This window comes from Sceloporus occidentalis, unplaced genomic scaffold (assembly GCF_023333645.1).
Source record: "Sceloporus occidentalis isolate IW3139 unplaced genomic scaffold, rSceOcc1.0.p SCAF_8, whole genome shotgun sequence".
Taxonomy (NCBI): domain Eukaryota; kingdom Metazoa; phylum Chordata; class Lepidosauria; order Squamata; family Phrynosomatidae; genus Sceloporus; species Sceloporus occidentalis.
The window spans coordinates 23,576,670-23,595,524 of record NW_028316988.1 but is presented as its reverse complement, the minus strand read 5'-3'; the positions used below and the strand labels follow the sequence as shown (position 1 = coordinate 23,595,524).

The 18,855-nt window shown below is 45.9% G+C and overlaps 2 protein-coding genes across 6 annotated transcripts in view; one reads left to right on the top strand and one right to left on the bottom strand.

Moving 5' to 3' along the window:
• POLE4 (DNA polymerase epsilon 4, accessory subunit) overlaps positions 1-608 on the bottom strand; it is a 2,703-nt gene extending 2,095 nt beyond the window's left edge. Inside the window, exon 1 of the mRNA XM_089535412.1 lies at positions 352-608. Coding sequence (XP_089391538.1) covers positions 352-570 — 219 coding nt within the window. The 5' untranslated portion in view covers positions 571-608. The remainder of the gene's footprint in view (positions 1-351) is intronic.
• On the top strand, positions 470-18,855 carry LOC149308256 (excitatory amino acid transporter 5-like). 5 transcript variants are annotated; one of them, XR_016282136.1, is made up of 15 exons: positions 470-1,936; positions 4,055-4,134; positions 5,881-6,093; positions 6,755-6,797; positions 7,100-7,322; positions 7,680-7,779; positions 7,936-8,169; positions 9,009-9,203; positions 9,566-9,700; positions 10,097-10,196; positions 10,329-10,400; positions 13,825-13,857; positions 15,623-15,731; positions 16,047-16,311; positions 18,417-18,855. XR_016282136.1 is itself a non-coding variant. In XM_089535405.1 (14 exons), exons 1-13 carry the CDS (start codon positions 1,760-1,762, stop codon positions 15,683-15,685), a joined length of 1,668 nt encoding a protein of 555 aa, XP_089391531.1. In that variant the 5' UTR covers positions 470-1,759; the 3' UTR covers positions 15,686-15,731; positions 18,417-18,855. The 5 variants fall into 5 exon arrangements, 3 of the variants coding, with proteins under 3 accessions (XP_089391531.1, XP_089391530.1, XP_089391532.1); XR_016282137.1 differs by lacking the exon at positions 15,623-15,731; XM_089535405.1 differs by lacking the exon at positions 16,047-16,311.

Here is an 18,855-nt window from a genome sequence, read left to right as displayed (position 1 = left end):
TGTGGATGCAGCCTGGGATTAGCATTAAACAGCACGCGCACGCCCCCTGCCGGCCGAAGGCGTCACTCGCACTCCCAACCCCTCAACTTCTGGCCACGCCTACAGTTGCTTCTGATTGGCTGAAATCCGATATATTTACATACTGAAGGGAGCCCGTCACCTGATTGGTCACGGCAGAGAGCGCGCAGCCCCGCCCGCTTCCACTGATTCTTTTATTTCAACTCAGTCACTGCCCGCGAGTCAATTCAGCGACCTGATTGGTTAAGTCGAAAAAGCGCGCGCGGTGTCCCTAGGAGAAACCGAGGGTTCTGATTGGGTCGCCCCAGACCACGTGCTCCTCCCGAGGCTCACCGCGGCGCGCGCCAGGATGAAGACGGCCTCTTGGCTGGCCAGAGTGACGTCCGGGTCGGCCTTGACCAGCGCCTTCACCCGAGACAGAGGCAGCCGCGACGGACGGGCAGGAGCCGTTGCTGTCGCTGTCGTTGTTATGGGCGCCACGACCGGCGCTTCGGATTCTTCCCCGGTTGGCGCCGCGGTCGCCTCAGCGGCGCTCGCCTCAGCCGCCGCCATCTTGGCCGCCAGTGCGCCTGCGCGGCGCCGTGTGTCAATCAAAACCCCGCGCCCCGCCCCCTCAGCTGGAATCCCTTCCCTTCAAGTCCATCTAAGGACATTCTATGGACGAGGGCCTAATAAATAGCCCCAAAATCACACAGATGTCAATGTAAATCTTCAGAAGTAGACCAACTCAGCCGAAAAAGTCCTGTGCAGGGGCTGTGGGCGCATCTGCACTGTAGAAATAATGTGGCTTGGCTCACTTTTAAGTAGTATGGCATCATCCCTGTGGGATCCTGGGATTTGTAGTTTCACAAGGGCTTCCAGCCTTCTCTGGAGCCAAATGGTGCCACAAAACCACAGATCCCTGGCCCTGTGCTGGTCTTTGACTAACAAAGATGAACTGAAGCACATATCCCAGGATTCCATAGGGATGGGGCCAAACTGCATTGTTTCTGCAGCATCGATGCATCCTCCTCTGACCGCAGTCCCATTTGTGCCAATGCAGCAGCAGAAAGTGGTGTTTTGTTGAAGAGGATTGACCCTTGACCTGAAAGAAATGCTCCTCAAGGCGCCTCTGCCTTCCTCCCAAAGGGTGCTGGCGCTCCTGCTTTGCTTCCTGGCTGTCTTCATAGTGATTCTGTTTAAGCAAAGTTTTGGGATAGTAAACTGAAAACAAGCTTTTCATTGAGATTTGAAAACAATGGCGGAAGGAGCGGTCCAGAACTGTGGCTTGCATCCTTTCCAGGAGCCACTTACAAATGGGAATCCATTCTGGAGGATGCTTCTGAACATGTGCAGAGTGCTTCTCTCTTTCCCTCTCCTTCTGCCTTTATTTGACATCTTGCCCAGTCAGTTCCTTAAGACTAAGCCCTTTGTTTTTCCTGCGGTGACAGACTTATGGCAGCAGCCTCTCCTTGCTCTTTCTCCAAAGTTAAGTCTCAGATTAGCGCGTCCCTCGAAGACGTCACTTTCCATTAAGCCGAAAGGGGCTCAAGGTGGCAAAGGCGACCTGCCGTGATCTTCCACTGAGATTATCAAGTGGCGACACCTCCTTGTTCCTTCGGCCTCCATCCAGTCTTGCAAGGAAGTATGACTCCTCTGGGACAGAAGGCACCCCAATGATGCCCCGCGGAATTGGGGATCCCGGCCTCGCCACCGCGTCACGCTCTGGTCCTGTTTGGCCGAGGGGATTCGGGACGGCGCCATGTGGGAACGGCTGAAGAAAGCCTTGCTGAGCCCCTTTACCATCACCACCACAGGGATCCGGAAGGGGCTCCAGGTGTTTTGGACCAAAAACGGCCTCTTGATCCTCTCCTTGCTCTCTGTGGTGACCGGCTGCATCCTGGGCTTTTTGCTGAGGAGGTTGCAGTTGTCTAATCTGGTAAGTAGCATCCAGGGCTGCCCTACGGATCTCTCCAAAGTGCTGTAGCCCCGTCCTATGGACTCCTGGGATTTGTAGTTTTTGCAGGACCATGGCGCTCAGTTTCTAAGGTAGAGGGATCTTGTAGCACCTTTGAAACTAGCTGAAAGAAAGAAATTGGCAGCGTGAGTTTTTGTAGACTTCAGTCTATTTTCTAAGATGCATTTGCTGGAACGGACGCCAGGTCCAGACATATATATGCTACTGATATGTGAGGATGTCAATACAAATTGCAAGTCCTTTGTGAATGGAAATGAAATGGCAGGTCCAATTTTAGTTAGTGCACAAAGGCATAGGAAACTGGGCTTTGTGCATGGAGATGAACTGGCAGATCCAGTTTTGCAATGGGGAGAGGAAATATTAACATCTACACTGTAGAAATAATGCAACTCAATGCCACTTTAAGTGCTGTCGCTGCATCCTGTGGACTCCTGGAATTTGTAGTTTTGTAGTCTTTAGCTTTCTTTGCCCAAGTGTGTTGGTGCCTCACCAAGCTACAAATCCCAGGATTCTGTAGGATGGAGGCATGGCCGTTTAAGAGGTTTCGAATTGCATTATTTCTACCACGAAACATGGTTTGGAAGCAGTGCATCCTTGACCCCTCCGCATCCTTTCTCCCCAACATGGTGGGAGGCAGCTGCGTGATCCAGGGAAGGAATTCTGCGTATGCTCAGGAGCTACATTTCATGTGTCATTCAGAGGCTGACTTTTTGCTCACTCCCATTTTCTGGGAAGAAAGATAATTACATTCGTAAAGTGCTAAGTGGGGTCACGCGCATCATATTAGCCCTGACTCCAAATGTTGAGACATCGTCCTTAGCCAGCACAGCCAAGGGAGAGCGTAATGGGAAATGTGTCTCAGTTCTGGAGAAATATTCTTGGGGTTAGGTTTGGAGTCTTCCATTTTCCTCCTCCTCCTCAGTGCCAGTGCATAAGACCCAAGGTGGCCTTTGGGCATCCAATGGAGCCAGAGGGGATTGGGCCCCAAGCCAAGTGCGTTTTCCTTGACTGCAGCAGCCGCGGCCTCGTGTCATCCCTGCTGCGGTTTAGAAAGAGATGTTGCTTCAGCATCAGGCCTCGGCATCACATAGGACACAAGAGCTCAAAAGCTTAAGCCAGTTACTTAACGGCAGCAAGATGGCGAATGATGTTTTTATGCACGTGTGAGAAGCTGTGAAGGTTTCCTTCTCTCCTGGTCATTTCACACATAAAGACACAGGGATGAGAGATTTTACCACCACAATCTTGGCCTCAGCCTGGATCCACAGCTTCGCTTGTAGGGCCAGGGCAAGGCCTCTCTGGAATTCATGGAGCTATATCAGTTGAAAGGGACCCCAAGGGCCATTCAGCCCAGGGCCCTTCAGCCAGGGCAGGAATCAAAGAGTGACAAAAAACAAAAACCAGTGTCATGGGGAACCAACACATTTCCTTCAACCAGCTGGGTTTCTAGGTCTTAGATGGCTTCCTCAGATAAGTGAAATGCAACCTGCCTTGGCAGATTTATCTATATACATGGGGTGGGAAGGAAGAGTAGAGAAAGAAGCAGTGAATCTGCTCTTGGTTTTAGTCAGAATTTCAAAAGGAGTTCTCCAAGGTGCTGGGCTTCATCTCCCTGAAATCGGTTCAGCACTTTAGGTATCTCCCTTGAGGTTTGGACTTTAAATCCTTAATATTATATGTGATGCCTTTTGGAGGCATCATGCCCATTCCCCGTTCATTCCTCTTTTGAACCAAGAGATATAAAGAAATTTCAGGACAGTCAGAGACAAATGCCATCTCCAAGTATGTAGAATCTTATAGGAAAACATACTTTTTTTCCTTGTTCATTTTCTTGGCAAGGTCTGTTCAGAGAGGCTTTGCTTTTAACTCCCTCTGAGGCTGAGAGAGTGTGACTTGCTCAAGGACACCCGATGGCTTTCCGTGGCTGAGTAGGGATTTGAACCCTGGTCTGTTTATTAAAATATTTACACTGCAGACCATATCATGAGATCACAAGGCATCATCCATGTTTGTAGCGATATGAATAATCGTGAAATATACTTACTTTTGCTTTTCTACTTTTTCCTCCCTTCTCTGCAGGAGAAACAGTACTTCTCTTTCCCAGGAGAGCTGTTGATGAGGATGCTGAAGATGCTAATTTTGCCATTGATCACCTCCAGGTAAGAACAGCAGGGAACCTGCGAGAAAGAGGTTTACCTGTCTGGATTTGCTCTCCTGGGACTGCAGGTCAGCTCTCCTACTCCATCTCCCTGCATTGTCCTGCATTGGGAGTGTGATATTTGTTACCTTCAATACAACCATTAACAGTTTTTTAAAAAAAGAAGCCCTTCTCTCTGTCCCTCCAGTGTCACATCTCGGCCCCGATGCAACCCCATCCACATTTTGATAATCCCAGAATATTTTCTGTCAGCTCCCGGTACAATCAGAGACTTTTCACACTTGCTCCCCAGGTTGGCTTATTTTAACCCAGCATAAAATGAGAAAAAACGAACAAAATCTGGGACTTTTCAGTCAGTCTGGATAAGCCCTATGTTTATTTTAACGGTTGTAAGCTTCCCTGAGCCCTAAATGGTGGGGAGAGGTGGGATTTATTATTATTATTATTATTATTATTATTATTATTATTATTAACTTTTATTTATAAAGCGCTGTAAATTTACACAGCGCTGTACATACAATCTTGGACGGTTCCCTGCCCTCAGGCTTACAATCGAAAAAGACACGACACAAAAGGAGAAGGGAAAGGTGGTGGGGAAGGGGCCTTAAAGATCATTTAAAGATGATGATGATGATGATGATGCCAATAAACTATGTGATTACAGTAAAGTGCATGCCAGTTGTAGGGAGGAGAACTTTGGACTCTCCCTTGCCTTATTGATTCTTCCCCTTATTTGTTCCTTTTTCTCTAAAATAGATAGACAGACAGACAGACAGATGCAGGAAGGGTTGTTTTTATGTAAACAAGAAAAAAGAAATTGGAATGAGATTTCTGAAAAGGCTTTTCCCAGCTCAGTGGAGTTTTCTTGATGTGCTGAGAATCATACTGCATAAATCCACTAGCACTATGGCCCTAAAGGTCTTGTTGGACTATGGCTTCCCCAGCCATGGTCTAAACAAATTAGTCATCTGTTTTTTGAGTCAGAACCTTGATCTGTGTAGCTCAGTATTTTCTAATGCATAGAGTATAGGACCTTTCATAGGATCACATGGTTGGAAGGCTCTCCCAAGGGTCATTTATTCCACCCTTGGCAGGAAATCCACACCTACAGCATCCTTGAGTAGCAGGTCACCCAACCTCTGCTTAGAAACCTCCCATCACCTTCCAACAGAGTTTTGTCCAGGGTCAAGCAGCTGTTACCACCTGGGAGTTCTTTGTCTGCACTCATCTCCTCCCGCCCCGGCTAAGGAGATCCATCACATGGCGCTGAATGTGCTGCTGCAGCTTAGATCTTGCAAAGGGCTAGGGATTAAAAGGTGTGGCAGCCAAAGTCATGCGTCACCAGTCTCATCTCTCAAAGCCTCCTTTCGATCGAGGTGCTGGACACAGAGGATAATGGTGGAAAGATGAGTTGGGTGTGAAACTGGCCTTGAGGGGAGAATCATTCTTATCATCATCACAATCATTTTTAGAAGTATACTTCAGTTAACAAAGTTCATGTTTCCCTGACATGACTCCTCAAACAGAAAATTTGGTACCTGAGGCAAGAATAATGGGAGTAGGCCAGGGTGAGATTCCTCCCATCACAAAAAGGAAGAGCAATTCAGTACATTTCAGCAGACTTTGTGACATAACAACACGAGCACCCCCAGATTCATCATCATTTTGTTGTGTGTGTATGTGTGTGTGTGTGTATATATGTAAATTTCTCTTTCTCTCTCTTCCCCCTCCTGATCCTCCTTGTTAGCCTCATGTCCGGCTTGGCCACTATGGACTCCAAAGTGTGTGGAAAGATGGGTGTCATCACCATTACCTACTACCTCTGGACGACCTTCCTGGCCGTGACAACAGGGATCATCCTGGTGGTCACTATCCACCCTGGAGCCGCAGCCCAGAAGGAGGATTACTCGGTCGGCAAAGTGGTGCTCAGTTCCGCAGACGCTTTACTAGACCTCATCAGGTACTGGCTGTATGCATCCACATGCAGGCACCAGATTTCTCTGGTTTGCCCATAGAATTGGAATTGCTCCCAAGGGCCATTTAGTCCTTACCAGTGCAGGAATCCACCACTAAAGCATCCCTGAAACCTTTAGAAACCTCCAAGGAAGAAGAGCCCCCAACACTCTGAAACAGGATTGTAGAATCATAGGATGGTAAAGTTGGAAGGGACCCCAAGGATCATCCTGTCTAACCCACTGCTGATCAAGGAATTGCGCGGCTCTCGCACTTGTCAGAAGTGGCCATCCAAGCTCTGTTTAGAAACTTCTGAAGAAAGAGTCTCCTACCCTCCAAGGTAGAATTGTAGTCATAGGCCCACAACATCTGGAGTTGCAATCCACCATCCCCTGCTCCTCAGGTAAGGGATCCAAGGAAGCTGAGATGCCCTACAGTTGCTTCTCAACCTGGAGTAACTGGATGTTGCTAGACTACAACTCCCATCATCTCTTTGACCACTCTTGTTGGGGTTTCTGGGAGCCATCTGGAGGGCCAGCACTCCCTGCCACTGGGTTGTTATTTTTCATGATCTAATTATTTATATGGTGATGATGTGGATTCCTGAAGGAAGTTTTCAAAAACTTCTTTGCAGATTTCTCAATTCTGTTTCATCTTCTCTCCTGCAGAAACATGTTCCCTTCCAATCTCATTGAGGCCTCATTCCAACAGGTGAGTCCCCTACTCAGACTTCTACCAGGCAGCTGAACCCAGGGTATGGCCCTGTCCAACTGCTTCCTCCCATGTCAGTGAAGGTGGTGCATATGCTCTGGATTTTAGTCTCAACATTTAATGCTCTCTCTCTCTCTCTCTCTCTCTTTCACACACACACACACACACACACACACACACACAGGAGCTATGTCAAGCCCCCATCTTAGTAGAAACTCGGGTTAAGACTGTGAGAACCCTTGTTTTAGCTGAGACTTAGCTCTCATCTTCCTGTCTGTCACAAGTTTCTACTTTGCTTCCAGTACCGAACGGTCCTTGTACCTGTGGTGAAGTCCTCGGGAGACCCAAAGACAGCTAAGAAGTCTCTGAGTTTCATTTACTTCATGCCAGATGCTGAAAATCCAAGAATTCAGCGGCCGGTGCTCCTTGAGATCACACCATCTCCAGAAATGACTTACCGGACTCTCCCTGGAAACAATAATGAAATGAATGTCCTGGGAATCGTCATCTTCTCAGCCACAATTGGTATGTGGCACCCCTGTCTACCCAGCGTTGGAAAGCAACATAGAATCGGGATTAAATGTATCTGGGATATGGGAATCACTAGCATTAATAACACAAGTCATTTTAGCATGTGCACTTTTTCAAAAGGATGGGTTCATGTTTGGTGGAATATGTGATTTGGAATTGTTTAATTACCTCCCAGCAAATGGCTCGTTTTGCCCAAAAGGCCAGAAATGTGAAGAATCAGTGGGATAGCTCTGCTTCAAGAAATCCTTTTTATCTGGGGTTTGAGAAAAATAATGCATATTCTTCTTATCCCCCTACCTGTGAAACCTTGATCCTCCTGGGCCTATAACCAACCACTGTTTCACATGGCAGGTTTCCTTCTGGGAAAGATGGGTGAGCGCGGGGCACCGCTGGTCAATGTGTGCCAGTGCCTCAATGAAGCCGTAATGAAGATCGTCTCCATGGCTGTCTGGTAAGTCTAAGTGCAAAGAAATGTTTTCCTTTCCAAAAAGTGGGAGGAGATGTGGAGGATGAAAGCCTCAAAACAAAAATAACCTCAGGGCTCACATGCAGCTGCATTTTCTCCTCCTCTCCATCCTCCGAGCTCAAACAACTTATGTTTCACCAGGTACTTCCCTTTCGGCATTGTCTTCTTGATTGCTGGGAAGATCTTGGAGATGGAAGATCCTTATGTGATTGGGAAGAAACTGGGCCTGTATGCCATGACTGTTGTGATTGGGTTGGCCATCCACAGCCTTTGCTTCTTGCCTCTCCTCTTTGTGCTCCTGACTAAGAAGAACCCTTTCTCCTTCATCCGGGGCATCCTCCAAGCTTTGCTGATTGCTCTGGCAACATCATCCAGGTAGGCGAGAGGCTGATGGAGAATCCAAACCACGGTTGGGGAACTGGAACCAAACAAAATACAGTTGAGGTGTATTGCTTCTCAGATACTCCACAACTCTTTATCAGTTCATCATATCATCACCATCATCATCTTCTAGTGCCATCAGGGTACATGGTGCTTCACACAGAATTAAACAAGAAAAAAGACAGACAGCCCTTCTGAAGGCATACAGTCTAAATAAACACATGGACACGTACGAGAGAATGAATAATACAAATAAAGGAATAATACAAATATAAAACTGCATTATCAATATAATACAATTGTAAACTAAGAGCCCAAACAGACAGGCCAAAATAAAGCTGCTTCGGGTCATTTTGGAGGTATGTTGTTTAAATGACACACATCTTAAGAGTCCAGAAGCTGCACTAAAGCTGCACTCCAGTCCTTAGGATCATTTAAACAGCATACCTCCAAAGTGACCTGAAGCAGATTTATTTTGGCCTGTCTGTTCAGGTCCTAAATTATCTAAGTACAAATTCACAAACCAGGGCAATATAAAAAAGCTAATAAACACATATGATCATAACTGAAAATTTTATGAAACTAAATTGGAAGTCCTAAAGCTTTAAAGAACAAGAAATCTTTAAAATAGAGACTGAGATTTAAAAAATGATATTCTTCTCATCTGGAATATCTTATACCTTGTGGGCAACCTCCAACACAGGCACACAAGAGCATCCTTCCCCTGTTATGTTTAGTAGATGCCCAATTATCCTGCCCCGTTGTTTTCTGGTCCTGTGTTTTATCAGCTTCCAACTGTCACAAGAGCCTGTTTTCTTTCCTCTCCCTTGTAGCTCAGCCACTCTGCCCATCACCCTGAAGTGTCTTCTAGAGAACAACGGGATCGACCGACGGATAGCCCGCTTTGTTCTTCCGGTTGGCGCAACCATCAACATGGATGGAACCGCCCTTTATGAAGCGGTAGCAGCCATATTCATTGCACAAGTCAATGAGTATGACCTGGACTTGGGACAGATCATAACCATCAGGTAAGTCTCTTCCCCTTCCTCCCTTGGTCTTAAACCCAGCTGTGGCCAGTGGTTGTGTTACAGTGGAGTGGTAATTCCACCCTCTGATTTCTCCACAGCCCCAGCAGATTTTGTTGTTGACGTTACTATATTTATTTCAATCCTACCCTTTTCTCAGTTAGGAGACACACGGCAGCTTACAACAAGTTGAGAAAACATAGTTAAAAATCCTTAGCCTGGCACTGAATGCACGCAATCCAGGTGATTTGTATGTCCAGCACTAGGAATTTGGATACTGGCTGGAATGACACCCAGTTCTAGATCAAGACAGTAGGGACTAATTCCCCTTTCCCATGGCAACATGCTCTTCCTTCCCCCCACAGCATCACAGCCACAGCAGCAAGCATTGGGGCAGCTGGAATACCCCAGTCAGGCCTTGTCACCATGGTCATCGTGTTGACATCGGTCGGCCTCCCCACAGAAGACATCACCCTGATTATTGCCATCGATTGGGCCTTGTGAGTCACTACCCTTCCCTCATTCCTTGTGTTCAGGTGTTCAGGAGGAGTCTTTATGGATATAACACAGAATCAGAGAATCAGAGAGTCTTGCAGCTGAGAAGAGCCACCTTCTAGTCCAACCCCATGCCAGGCAGTTAGACACAACTAAAACACTCCTGCAAGACCCCTAACCTAAACCTAACCTAAACACTTTTCTCTGATGGGGTGGGGGAAGTGGGAAAAGGAGAAAAGAACCAGGACATTTTAAAAGCAGCTGAAAAAGTGTGATGAGAGAGGATTAACTGGGACTCCTTCTACCAAAACAGGACAGCTGTGAGGTATGCCCTGCACACATTAAAATACATAATCTCTTGAAGCAGTTTCTAACCATTTCTCTTTTCCCCTCTCCCATAGGGACCGGCTGCGGACAATGACCAATGTCCTTGGTGATGCGCTCGCTGCTGGAATCATTGCACACATCTGCCGAGAAGATTTTGCCCCGAAACCACCCAAAGTACGTACCTGGCAAGAAAGGATTAAGCCCTAAAAAGCCAGTGGGAGCACTGAGGTGGGGTGATTTGAGGATTCACAGTGGGCTTATTTCCAATCCATGTTTTCTTTCCACCTTCCCTCCCCCTCGCCACAGGAGCCCAAGAACCATAAAGTGAAGCCATCCTTGGACCATACCAAGAACCATGTGGTGGAAATCATCAGAGAGGTTGTATCTGAGCCCAACCACTACAACATCTGTCACGTCTAACAACCAGGTCTCTCTTTCTCTTCTGCTTAATGTTGGTGCTGCTGCTAAGACAGGGCTGAGGTGCCTGGCTTACAGCAGGCTCTGCTGCACAAGCGTTTTGGGACGCACAAACACAGTGGCAAGGTCTGCTCCATTCAAGGCCGCCAGGGATGAAACAAAGAGTCTTGAGACAGAGATATTCTCTGAGAAGGATGGAAAGAATGCCAGTCATTGTGGGTGGCTCATGTGACTTTTGTCCTGATGGAAACCCAGCACCCTGGTTCTCAGAAGAATCTTCCCAACTCTCCTCCAATGGGTTTCTTTCTGCAGCTTTTGGAAGTAGCTTACATATATAAAGTCTCTTTGGATGAAAAAAAGGACTGAGACCTACTAGATAAGAATGCTTGAGGAGTCACATCAACTTTGGAGCATAAACAGAAGAGGCAACTTTGGTCTATTTCTCTTTCTTTATTCTTTGAAAGGTCTCCTTTTAAAAAAAAAAAAAACAAGAGCAACATCTTTTTATAGCAAGATTATTATTTTTTATATGCCAAGTTTTCTTCTGGAAAGGTCAACAGCAATTCTGTGGTGATGAAATCTAAATGCATCTTCAGCTGAGTAGATGAGAAAGATGGAGTCTGCTAAAAGCTAAGTTGCACCATCTTGGGTTTCATTGGCTTGTTCCTCGTTTTGCTGGAAAGCAGAAAATAGCAGTACAGGGCATGTGCTGCCTGGTATTGCCCGAATGCAAGCCTCCGGAGGGTGTACAGATGTTCCCTCCGCACACCTGTCCATGCTCATGTACTGACCAGCCAATGTGGGAGCTGTCACAAAGACGCTTTGGAGGTGATGGGGACAGTCTTGAAGCAGAAGAGACAGGCAGAGGAAGTCCAAACAAAGCAGGATGGTCAAAGGACAGGAGCACAAAGGGCCAGGGACAAGTGTTGAAGCCACCAAGGAGGGATTAGGAAGTGGATCCACTGCAGAGCGAAGGGGGCAGCCCTTTTGGCTGAGATGCTGAGCACTTTAGTGAGGAGCCATTGTCTGTGAAAAGACAGAGGGAAGCCTTATAACATTTCACAGATTGAAACTGGGATGCATGTGGCCCAGCAACCTCAGAGTGGGCTGAAAGGCTGTGACCAGGCAATGAGAGGAGAAAAGTTATTAATGAGGATGGACACACTAAACTCTTTCAAGCAAGCAAGACTGGAGTTTATTTACAAAGTTCTGAAAAAAGTTAAAAAAAAACAACCCTAACGAAGCGACTGGAAAGGACAAAGCTCTGTTCCTACCTTTGCACACTGAACTCTCTTTGCAACAACTGAACTAAGCCAGAGAGGAAAGAGGAAAGCGGGAGGAAGAAAGAGAAACTGGGACATTATACAAGTAGTAGTGGGTTGGTAGAAGACTATCCAGAACCAGCCTTTCTTCTGCTTTGTGAAGCTATGATGAATGTGCTGTTTGTGGGGGTCCCATTCAGAGAAGAAACTGTGAAGCAGGTGGTGAAAGAATGATTGGAAGTGGAACTGACTGCCCATCTCAGACTTTACATCTTTATCATAATTTGGGACATTAAATCTGCATGCTGGCCATGGGGAGAGAGATGGAAATGGCAGCAGTAAAGTGATCTAGATGGTGCTTTTTTTGTTCTTTTTTTAAAAAAATACTAATAAAAAATTACTGAAAACTCAGTGGTTTGTGTTTGTGGATCTGTTTCTCTTTCAGAAGACAATAAACATTTCTTCTCCCTTGTTCACTGAGGTATCACTCGGTTCCCCCTCATTCCTCCATCATGGAAAGCCGAGGGCCTAAATTGAGTAAGAATCATGCAAACTTCCCAATGCTGTTGGATTGCAAGTCCTATCAACCCTAGCTCTGTGTCCCCAATGGTGAGGCATGCTGGGAGCTGCAGTCTAGCAATCTCTGGCAATTCCTAAACTTGGAAATTTAGTTTTCAGGAATGGAAGTAAGTTGAGGACAAAGGTAGAAAGTGGGAGGAGGAAAGACAAACTAGGGTGTTTTAAAAGCAAGTGAGAAAGTGGGATTGCATAGGCTTATTGGGGACTGTCCCTGCCAAATTGGGGCAGTTGGAGGGAATGCACTGGTGGCATGAAGACCTGCATGTGCAATTGATGCATCCTTGAGATGAACTGGCTCTCCTTGGAGCATTTCTCCTGGCCGTCTGGGGCATCCCTTCCTTAGTATGTACCACAAGGAGCCTATGGCCATCCTGATATTGCTGGGCTCCGACCCTCCTGAACCCCAGCCAACATACTCAGGGGTCAAGAACAAGGGGAGTTGTGCAATATTTTGTGACCGGTTGTGGTCTGAGGCCTCCGTTATGAAGCCTCTTTAGCCATGAACATTGTTGCAAAACAGATTCCGCAATCATGGAGGGTAACAGAAGCGATCTCTCTGACTACCCAGAAATCTTATCACTCCTTTTCTTCTAAAAGCCACCGATAAAGCTTGTGATGAGTCTGCATCCTGCCTTGATATCTCAGGCATCATCCTATCCTCACCATCAGCGCCCAAACCGGGGCTGATAACTGCCATAATTGGCACGAAGCATCGTCTCTCTCTTCCTCTTTCCCTGGGAACTATTGAAATGTTTGCCCCATGCTTGCCCACACTCTAGAGATGGGCAATGTGGTGCCATATCTCAGTAATGTTTTCTTAACACCCCAGTCTGAAAAAATCCTAATATAAACAAAGAGTGGGGAAACCTCTTGAGTACTGAGCAGCCGAAGAACACAAAAAGGCATTAGGGGCATCTCTTGGTCCATCCTTCCTCCTCCCTGAAGATGAAGCTCTTGCTGGGCACCTTTGCCTTCCTCCTGTTTGTGGCTTCCTTTGCTCTGGCCATTTATGACTTCTGTGAGTGATTTCTTTTTGCTCCTCTAATTATTTCTCAGGCTTATCCTTGTGGAAGGGATCTGTTGCAATGGCATCCGAATGGGGAGGCAAGAGGGTAATTATCATCTCCATCATTTTTTAAAAATCAGTAGCATTTGTAAGCAATCGGGAAGCCTGGATAATGTACAGTCAGCCCTTGGTATCCACGGAATCAAGCAAATGGCCAAACCAAGGTTTGCTTTTGGGAATTTATATATTTTTGGAGTATTTTCAAAATATATAAATTCCCAAAAGCAAACCTTGGTTTTGCCATTTTATATAAGGGACACCGTTTTACTCTGACATTCTGTTTAATGGAACTTGAGCATCCACAGATTTTGTTATCCCTTGGGGGGGGTGTCCTGGAACCAGCAGATACCAAGGGCCCACTGCATGTGTCTCTGCACCCCCAGTTGGCTACTCTAACACCTCAAAACTGGTGTGCAAAAGACCAGTTCTAGAAGAGTCAAAACTCACTCAGTGATAGTGTTATCCGTTTCTTTTTCAGGCTCAGATGTCGAGCGGAGCAAGTATCTGCCTGGTAAGTCCTCAGCATCGTCCTTTTTGTTGCAACAGGTGGGCAACACCAGTGAATAAGGGGCTTCATTACATCCCCAGCAGACCTTGACAGGCTGCACTCTTACCCTTGTGAGGGGGAAAAATCATATTTTTTAATGTATTGCCAAATGACCTGTTATCATACCTGGTTCAAATTACTAACATTGTTTGCACTCAGTTAATGGGAAGGAGATGCGGGGAAAGTCTTGCTCTTCCCTCTCAGCTCAGGCAAAAGTAAGCTGCTGTAGCCTCTCCTAGCTTATGTGTTCTTCCTTTTTAATAACTCTTTTTTCTGCTGCAAAAAGGGGGCTTCTTCTAGGTGTAAAGTAGCCCAGAATGGGCCAAAAACATGACAAAATGGCCCCATTCCTTCCAAGAGGCATTGAGAGGCTAAAGCAATTCAATTTGTTTTGCAGGGCTGTGGCCCTGAGCCGTCAGTCTAGCATAGATTTTGGAAATCTCAATATGGAGCCTGGGTGGGATGGGCCGCTGTCAGTGTTATGATTCCAAGATCTATCTATGTGAGAGGAGTGTTTCAGAGGGGAGACCCACAATTTAATGAGCCCTTGGTTTTGGTTTTGGTTTTGGTTTTCCATTAGGACATAGGTGCTGCATAGCATATACATCAAAGCCAGTTTGACTGATTTCCTTGGTGGGCTTCAGGCCTACACATCCCATGTGCCATTTGCCAGCTGTCATGTACGTTTGTTGTTGTTCAAGTCATTTCCAAACTAATAGCAACCCGGCAAGATTTGCTCAGAGGACATCTGCCTTCCCTTGAGGTTGAATGCATGTGACTTGTCCAAGGCTGTCCAGTGAGTTTTCATGGCCAAGCTGGGAATCAAACTCTGGTCTCCACTGAGTCATAGTCCAAGGCTCAAGCCACTGCAGCATGCTGGTTCTCAGGTCATATTCAGCTGAGGTTAAAACGAAAAGGTCTTATGTCCCTCCCTGGGGGGAAATCTCCACCCCAAGTGGTCATCTCATTGGTCAGTTGTCTCTTGTGACTTCCCTATGACACTGACCCCAATAAATGTAACTTAACCCAGCACTCATTAACCCTTTCAGAGGCATTGTTAAGGAAGTGCAGGCCATACTGGGTGACACTGGCATGGTGGCTGGTGGGACTGGCATGGTGGCTGCTTCCATTTCTCACTTGTTCTTTTGTTGCCTGTTTTATTGAACTATTTCCTGTACTGCTATGTATTTTATATGTATTATCCTACTAGAGTGGCAGGCTAGCTCCAACTGGCCTCCCTGGTAGAAGATTAACCATCCATTAAGAAGCCAAGCCCTCCCTCCACTCACTCTCCCTTGGTCCAGACCTCGGAGGTAGAGAAGAACTGCTGGACCTCATCCCCTTCCCCGCCACCACTCCCTTTGTGTCATGTCTTTTTAGATTGTAAGCCTGAGGGCAGGGAACTGTCTAATTAAAAAGATTGTATGTACAGCGCTGTATAAATTTATAGCGCTTTATAATTATAGGTTAAAAGTAATAATAATAATAACAACAACAACAACAACAACAACAACAACTTGTCCAGCAGCCATGGCAGCCCCCAAATGTTTTTAGCAGAGATGCAGGAAAGAGGCTTAGATGGAATGACACTCTCAGCCTCTCCAGACCATATTCCAAGATCGATGGAGATGGGAGATTTTTTGGGGAGGGGGAGTCCAAATTCTGTGTTCCCCTTGCTTTAATTTTACTTAATTGATATATCCCTCCTTTCTCCTGCTTCTTTCATTAGTACAAGGCCCAGTCTTCTGTTGCACAAAATACACATCAACTAAACTGCCGCTGGCTCACCTGATGGGTTACGAATATGCCAACAGCAGATGCGCCAGGCCAGCTGTAATGTGTCACACCCTTGTTTGAAAACCGAGGTCAAATGCAAAAATTCACAGATAAGCATGCATATATATATATATCTCCAGATACTGTTTCTTCATAGTGTGTGTTGTGTGTGTTTTTAGGGATTCAGGGATTGTTTTTGCGTCAAAAAAACCTTTACCTCTTTTCTGGTCCTTTCATCCCCTGGGTTTGCATTCCAGTTTTGGGAGCAGCAGAAAACAAGCGCCTCCATCTTCTCCCTGGCGTCCCTTCAAATATTTAAAGACAGCTCTGTCACATCCCTTCTCAGGTACTAAAACAGCTCAATGCCTCTTTTGCAGATTCAAGACGAAGAAAAACAAGATGGTCTGTGCCAATCCTTCTGAAAAATGGGTCCAGGATCGCATAAACCATCTCCCTCCACCAAAGTGACCCTATCCCCCCATTTCCAGCTCCTTCTGAGGGAGAGAAGAGAAAGCAGAGCTTGAACGATCTCAAAATATTTAAAGAAAAGAATCAGCCCTGCAAAATGATAAAAGTATTAAAAGGAATACCTCTGAGCATGTGTAGAGTGCCTTTCGCCACAAAGATGCATTTCCTTGTCAGGTCAGCTGGCCCTTCTCCTTATCTCTTCACCAAAGCTTTGAAGGTTGGACACACAAAGAGATAGAAACGTAACTGAATTAACTTAAACATTTTCAAACAAAATGGGGAATTCATTGTTAACTAAATTAATTGACTTAGGTCGGCATTTCAGCATCTGTTTCATTCAGAAGGAATCAAAAGGAGTGCCTCTGAGCATGTGTAGAGTGCCTTTCATCAGGAAGGTGAATTTCACTGCCAGGTCAGGCAGCCCTTCTCTAATCCCTGCATAAATGGCTTTGACAGTTAAAAACTGAACAATTAATTAAGTTTTCAATGGGGTTAGAATGTGTCTAGCAAAAAGAGTAATGGGATTTTTAAAACGCACTAATTAAGTCTTAATTGATCAATTTATGTAGGCTCACATTTATTTTCAGTAATATAATAGCACAATAATCTCTTACACTGTTTGCTCAACCTTTAGGTTTATCTTTATACAGTTTGACCTGCATCCACACTGCAGACGTAAGCCAGTTTGACACTGCTTGAACTGCCATGGCTCCATTCTTTGGAATCCTGGGAACTGTAGTATGTTATGGTACTGAGTTCTCTGACCAAGAAGGCTATATATCTCTCACAGAACTACAGTTCCCAGTATTTCATAGCATAGAGCCACAACAGTTAAAGCAGTGTCAAACTACATTCAGTCTGCAGTGTGGAAGCAACCCCTTGAAGACCAAACCTGGAGTCAGCGACCCATAAATCTAAGGATTTCTTTGCATTAAAATGAAAAAAGCCGGAGGTTTCAGACAGGGACGTTACCATTCTGGGAGAAGATGTAGAGATACTGGGGGATTTGTTAGCTAGGTATGGGTCTAAAACTGAAGCATTTTCAGGCCCAAAGTTGATTTGACTTGGGAAGAAAGCTCCCATTATTGCCCCTGGGAAGGGAACTGGTCCGGAAGGTGGCTGATGGGATCCATCCCATCTTTTATTACTGATCTGAAAAGAAATCTGGCCTCCAAGGTGCTAAACCTACTTTGGGTGATAGGGATAATGATGATGATGGTGATTTTGAGGGTGCCTTCCCTATAAATCTTCCCCTCCAGAGAGGAAATGGGGTTCCTAATCCTTTTCTGCAAATAAAGTTCCCCCAGCAAGGTAAAAACGGAGAGGTTTTCGCCATGAAGACTTGTGAGCCAGCTGCTTGTACGCAATTGCACTTCTGTGTGTGTGTGTGTGTGTGTGTGTGTGTGTGTGTGTCTCTTCAGGTTGCCTATTTCTCTATGGAAACCCCAAGAATTTCCCAGGGTTCCTCCCCCCCCCCCCCCTTTTAGGCAAGAAATACTCAGAGGACATTTGCATGTCCTTCCTTTGACATACAGCCTTGGTATTCCTTGTCAAGAGCAGCCAATGTGTTGTAGTGCTCTGAGTGTCAGATTCGGACTCTGGGAGACCAGGATTCGAATCCCTGTCCAGCCGTGTAAACCCACTCTGTCGCCTTGGGCAGGTTGCCCTCTCTCAGCTCCCCAGAAGGAAGCACACACTTCAATTCCCAGAATGCCACAGCATTGAGCCAGGGGAGTTAAACCGCTGTCAAATCAGATTATTCCTACAGTGTGGATAGTTCCACAGTTTGGAAGCAGTCACCAAAAAGGCCTTGCCTCCCTTGTCTTTGCCAAATGTTCCCCTGAAAGTGGTAGGACCAAGAGAAAGTCCTTCTATGAGGATCTCATAGAGTCCTTGGGGTGATGCCAAGCCTTTTTCAAAATGATATTTCACCTCTGCCTTCCATTAAGTGGACCCTCTCTTTATCTAGAGGGAAGACTGTACCCCTCGGCTGTGTTCCCTGGGTAACATTATCACATTTAGGATGTGGGCCGGTCCAGTGGTTCCCTCTTTTGGGATGGAAGCATTTTGAATTAGAAAAAAACATTGGAATTTGTATAGGCCCATGCTGGGGATGATGGGAGGTGGAGCAGATTGATATCCAAAGGGCTGTTCAGTCCTCCCCACCCTTGTTTTTGGGTATTTTAGCAGTACATTTACCCTCCGGATACAGACTTGGGATAAATGCAAAGTTTAAAAATGGCCTCAGGCACTAAAAGACCCCCATGTTTCTTTTGCAGATTTGTCACAAAGAACAGCAGACTGATCTGCATGAATCCCACTGAACAATGGGTCCGGATTCACATCAGCTGACTCCCAGAACTGGACTGACTGACTGTATTCCTCTAACATATATTCTATATCATTCCAGACTGTTCTGCCTATACTCTTCCTTCTGCTGAAACAGAGAAAGTAGTGCTCAAGCTATTTCAAATATGCTCTGGTAAATGCTCACACATGCAAAAAGCATCAAAGGAAGTACCTCTGAGCATATGAAGAGTGCTTTTCATCCTGAATATGACTTTTGATGCCCAAATCCCTTTTGCATGTACTGCCATCAACCCAGATGATCCCCATCCTGTATCTCTGTTTCATTTTTATTGCCCAAGTGTAGTCCTTGCATTTCTCCCTGTTGAGATTCATTACTTTTATTGTACTCCGCCTCAATCCTGACGGAGA